The 6,190-nt window shown below is 32.7% G+C and overlaps 1 protein-coding gene across 1 annotated transcript; it reads right to left on the reverse strand.

Annotated features, from left to right (window-relative positions):
* Nucleotides 1–336: 336 nt before the first annotated feature.
* On the reverse strand, nt 337–1,295 carry LOC128562027 (olfactory receptor 6C76). The gene has a single exon (XM_053556642.1). It carries the CDS (start codon nt 1,293–1,295, stop codon nt 354–356), a length of 942 nt encoding a protein of 313 aa, XP_053412617.1. The 3' UTR covers nt 337–353.
* Nucleotides 1,296–6,190: the final 4,895 nt, after the last annotated feature.

Genomic DNA, 6,190 nt, shown 5'->3' on the forward strand with positions numbered 1-6,190 from the left:
TTTAGTCCTATTTTTGAAGCATACTATATGAAAATATATCAGATTATTCCACATAATTTATGTCCACTTGTGCAAAAATTTGGTAAAGGGCTTGAATGTTAGAAAATTAAATACAAAATAGCAAAAACAGCTGGATTTGGGTGACACCTGTGGATCAAAGGAGTAGGGCGCTGGCCCCATATCCCAGAGGTGGTGGGTTCAAACCCAACCCTTGCCAAAAACTACAAAAAATAAAAACAAGCAAACAAACAAACAAAAAAATCTGGATTTTTGAGAAAACAGAAAAGAACTGAAACTATGAAAAATTTATTGGTTTCTGGTTAAACTTGTGAGTGTTCAGTTGAAAATTGGATTCAGATCAGTGTTTTTGAGGAAAATATTTTTCTCATAGCATCCTTAAGTGCTTGCTTCACCTGCTGATTCCTCAGAGTGTAAATAAATGCATTTAGCATAGGAGCAACAGAGGTATTGAGCACAGCCACTCCTTTTGTCAAAGAAACCCCTTCTCTTGCTGATGTCTTCACATACATGAAGATGCAGCTTCCGTAAGAGATAGAGACAACAATCATATGTGAGGAGCAGGTGGAGAAGGCCTTTTTTCTTTGCTGAGCTGAGGGGAATCTCAGAATTGTTCTCAGGATGTAAGTGTAGGAGAGAATAACTAACGTTAAAGTGGACATGAGAGTAAACAAAGCTAAAATAAAGCTCATGAGCTCTAGAGTACTGGTATCTGTGCAAGAGATTTGCAGCAAAGGAGCAGAGTCACAGGTGAAGTGGTCAATGACATTGGAGTCACAGAAATCCAGCTCTAAGCCCATGGCCAGAGGTGGGAAAATTACCAGGAAACCAGCCAGCCAAGAGCTGATTATAAGCTGGTGGCAGATCTTGCTACTCATGATGGTCGTGTAATGCAGAGGCTTGCAGATAGCCACATAGCGGTCATAGGACATAGAGGCCAGGAGGAAAAACTCTGTTGACCCAAGGAAGATAAAGAAAAACAGCTGAGCTGCACAGGCATGATAGGATATGGACTTGTCCCCAGTTAGAATGGTGATCAAAAATCTAGGATTACAGACAGAAGTAAATGAAATTTCTAAGAAGGAGAAGTTTCTGAGGAAGAAATACATGGGGGTCTTCAGGTGAGGGTCCAGCAGGGTAAGAGTGATGATAGTTAGATTTCCACAGACACTCAGTATGTAGGTGACAAGTAAGAAGAAGAAAATCACAAGCTGTAATTCTGGATTATCTGTCAGACCCAGGAGGATGAAATGAGTCACAGATGTTCTGTTTTTCATTTCTTGTGGTTGATTTCTGTCAGATACTACTAATAAAATCAACATGGAAAACAATAAAACAAGAGTTGAAAGTGAAGATTATACAGAGGACGCCAAAAAATGTATACACACTTTAAGAAAGGAAAAAACCTGCATTAAAATTACAATACTCAACAAAAGATGAATACAACTGACGTTTGACTTCTACAATTTACAAGAGGTGCTCAGCGTGGTTACCATCGACATCCAGACACTTGTGATTACGGCATGTGTGTACATTTTTTGGACACCTCTTGTGTATTTACACAATTTTTTTCAAGTGTCTTTGTATTTTACATGAAGCACATTGAGCTTTGTTTTATCATCTTTCTCAATATTCTGCATTTTATATAATTGTGTTACAACTTTTAAGATACATCATCTAAGCTTTAATTTGGTGTTTGCTGCATGTTTACTCCGCCTACATGTCTTACATTTATCTTATTTTTAGTTGGGGGAAATTTATTAATAGAACATAAAGACTTCTAATGCTTCATTATTTATGTAAAATGCAACAGGCATTAGGTTTTTCCTATTTCATCTTTGCCTGGAATAAAAATTCTGACTCATAATAGAAATCAATGGTCAACTCAATTTTTTAGTGAAAATTCTTAATTTCCTTTCAGGAAGTAGCAACCTCTTTTTGTCTATTTCTAGCCCCTTTTCTTATACAAATATCAATATGGAAATAATTCTATCATCGTCTTATGAAAATTTAAACAATGGTTTATATAAATATTATCCATTTTTTCTAATCCATCCATTATATTTCCAGATAACACAGCAGCCTTCTGTCTAGAAAATGCCAGGAGGGCTATGTCAACTAATGAGATGAAAATATGTCAAATATTCTATGAAACAAGTGTATGGTGCCCCATGATCATATTGATGTACACAGCTATGATTTAATAAAAAAAAGAGAAAAAATAATAAAAAAAGAAGGCCTTTCATTAAAATAGAACTAATATAAAGTTTTCAGTTGATGTTTCAAAATTCCCAATGAGATGTTTTAAAATGCAGTTTGATACCAAACAGCTTACATGAACCACATAAGAAACAAACAAATACTTTTCATGCATTATTAAATAACTCTCTCGGACACCTGCACTAGTTAACATGTATCAGGTCTTTCTAAACTATTCTCTGTTTCCCATATTTCATTCACTTAGTAGAAATTATTATTTAAAATATTTTCACTTTTTAGTTATTGATTTAACTAAAGAGAGAGAGAGAAAGAAAAATAAATGTACCGGAGGAGAGTAATCACTGTTGTATAATGAATAGAATAGAATGAATAGAAGTTGAAATATCACATACACATTATTTGGAAATACTTACCTATTATCAAAATGTTGATGCTTAGAGTTAAATATTGAATGCAAAATAATGTGCTCAATTCTCTTAAGTAAAAAAGTCATTTGTTGGGTCAGTGATAGGTGGGGAAATTTTCTCTTCGCATAAAGCTGCAGATTAACTCCTAAAGACCTTGGTGTTTCATCTAAAAAATCTAATGAAATAGTTTCCTTACGTTTTCTCCAACATTGTTTAAAATCTAGAATCCTCAAATATTCTGCCCTCCATTTTAAGACTAAATCTTTAGATAAAAGTTTTGCAGTATAAATAAAAAAATTCTAGAATTACTTGTGAGAGCCTATCCTGACATTTCACAGAGGGCCATTTCTATTCATTTTCCATAGGGGAAAAATGCACATAGCACCTCTAATGTGTTTTCTATACATAATTTCATAAATATTCTTAAGACAAACAACTGCTAATGACTTTTGGGATAAATAATAATAGGGCATTAATGAATCCATATACAAGATCAACTTTGGCAATCATATTTAAATTGGCTTATTATGTATGAGACCTATGTCTCAGGAGAAAACTGAGAAAATTATTAGTCTGGATGTTAGCCAGGTGTTCAGGGAAGAGTGAGGCCTAGCAAAAATGAAATGATATCCTCTGATCGTTCATTTCATATGATCCCTGTATCATCCTTAATACTGTGGGTGAAATCAGTTTAAAATAAGACAGGCAAAATCAGCCAGAGGTCTAGGAAGGAGAAAAATGCCTGGTATAACAATAGAACAACTCATGAAACAATGTTGAAATCTCCAAAGACCACTGAGGTACAACATTCCATCTGAAAGTTACATAGGGAGTGTTGCTCCTTTCATCAGTTGAGCTAAGTAAGTAGTACTCATTTAAAATTAGAAGAAACTCAGATTTCACCTTCATATTTCTATATTATTTTCAGTATATGGGTATAAACCCCTCCAAAGATTTTTCAGTACTGTATGCAAAATCTATTCATTATATATGAACGCAATAAATTGAGTTCATTTTATAGTGATTAAATACAATGCTAAAAATATTTTTAGCAAGTAGAATTTTCTTTTTTAAATTAAATTCTTTTTGTTTATTTATTATTTATTCTTTTCTAAGATAAAAAAATCTCACTATGTTCCCTAGGCTGGAAAGCAGTAGCCAGGCTGAAAAGCAGTAACTATAGGCAGGATCACAACTCACTGTAACCTGAAACTATTGGGTTCAAGCAATCATCCTGCCTCAGCTTCCTAAGTAGTTAGAACTATAGCCATGTGCCATTGGGCCTGGCTGAAAAATTGTAGCTTCTTTATGTCATATAAGTCAAAACTAGGATATTTGAATGACATTTACAGTATGGTATTTCAGTAACAAAAACTCACTCAGTAATCGTTTTATTATAGTCTTCATCACAATTTAGAACAAATATGATTTAAGAAAAGAATCACAACATGAATCTTTTCATTTGAACAAGATGCCTTCATGTGGTCTTAATAAATATATTCAAATATTTATATGCAGAGACAATGACTGTTAACAATTTGAAATATACTTCCCCAGGTAGCTTTCAATTTTGGAAACCTGCCTTTGACCTTTAGCGGTATATTTTTAAGCACTCAATACCCAATTAAGAAATCTTTATTTGTTCCTAAGTAATAGTTAACGATTTAATATTAGCTTAAACACATTGGTTTTAATGACTAAATATGGTTTCATTGTATGGATATGCCATAATGAATCAAACTGATCTTTGTTTAACATACCAAAATTTGAAAATATTTCTTATTATAGATAATATTAGAATGCATAGACATGGGCAAAATTTTTGGCATTTATTGTAGTATTACTTTTTTTTATAATTTGGGATTCATTTAGGGTACAAAGTGTGCTATTACTTTTTGAGTGTAAATTTCTTTAAATAAAGCTATTGGGCTGCAACTTTTCATACTTAAAATATTCATACATATTACCATATTTCTCTAGAGAACTGCTTGTTGTATAACATACTTTTATAAAAGTGGTTATTTTGATGCAAATTCAGCATATAAAAGATTACACTTTTAATCCTTTCCAGTGATTACAGAGAATTAAATGGTGATTATGTGCCTGTTTCTGGGATGTTTACTCTATTTTGATGAATGTGTTACTGATTTCAGATATTTTTAAATTTCAGAATATTATTTGGGCATACATGTTTTGGTTACATAATTTTCTTTTGTACAGATTGAGACAAAGTTATAAGTGTGCCCTTCATCCAGATAGAGTGCATGGTACCCATTAAGTGTAAATTTACCCACCCCCTTTCCTACCTGCTTTATTTTCATTGAGTTTTACTTCTGTTTGTGCACATAAGTGTTGATTGATTAATTCCAAGTTAGTAGTGAGTACCTGTGGTGTTTGTTTATATTGGAGTTATTTACACTTTAATTTGGTACCTGGTATATGGTTATTTATCATTTTCCTTATTATTTATAGATATCTCAGTAAATTTTCTATTTTTATCAATTTGTTTTTGCAGTTTTTGGCCAGGGTTTGGTTTGAACCTGCCACCTCTGATATATGGGGCCAGCACCCTACTCCTTGAGCCACAGGCACTGTCCCTATATTTATCAATTTTTAAATGTGTTTTTAATGAAGAAATATACTGTTTTTTTATTTTATATTTTTCCAAATAGACTCATATAAAAAGGAATCTAATATCTATTTTAGATATGTGACCAAAACATATGCTAATTAAGTTTTTAATTTTACAAAAAACATGATATTCTTTAAAAAGTTTAGAATGAAAAATCATGTTTATTGATTCCAGAAAAGTTTTACACAGGATTAAAACATGAAGTTACTAATTTTTGAGAAATTGAATCCTCTGAGTTACAAAATGCATGAAATACTCACTTGTTTTTCATATATTGAGAAAGTATTGCTTAATTTTAGTTTGATAGATATATTAAAGTTTAAGACATTTATTAATTATTAAGAGTCTACTCAGAAGAAGGCATATATGAAAGTATGCAAAATAGGGTGAATTTATGAGGCGGAAGCAGGCTAAGTGTACATGAAAAGAAAGGAATGAGTATAGAAGTAAAAGTACCTTGACATCCTAAGTATCATCAAAATGTCTTCCTTTCAATATCTCCTTATCTTCAAGTAAAGGAAAAAGTTATTGGAAACCAGATCAGGTGAGTAGGGAGGGTATTTCAATACAGTTATTTGTTTACTGGCTAAAAACTCTTTTATAGACAGTCCTGTGTGAGCTGGTGCATTGTTGTGATGCAAGAGCCATACCTTTCTCATGCCAAGATTTTTGGTTAGATTTTCCTGTTTCCCTATTGATGTTTACCTGGTCTTCTGTGCTTCTCACAGTCAGACGACGATTTTGACACACAATTTGATGACTTTTTGCAATGTTTTTGTTAGTTCTGCTCATTACTGGCCCCTCTGACCTTTCTTCCTCAGTGACCTTTTCTCTCCCCACAGAAAAAGGTTAAATCCATTTGTACACACCCATTTTCTTCATGGGATTATGTCCATAAATTTTGTCTAACAGT

This window comes from Nycticebus coucang, chromosome 12 (genome assembly GCF_027406575.1).
Source record: "Nycticebus coucang isolate mNycCou1 chromosome 12, mNycCou1.pri, whole genome shotgun sequence".
NCBI classification, from domain to species: Eukaryota; Metazoa; Chordata; class Mammalia; order Primates; family Lorisidae; genus Nycticebus; species Nycticebus coucang.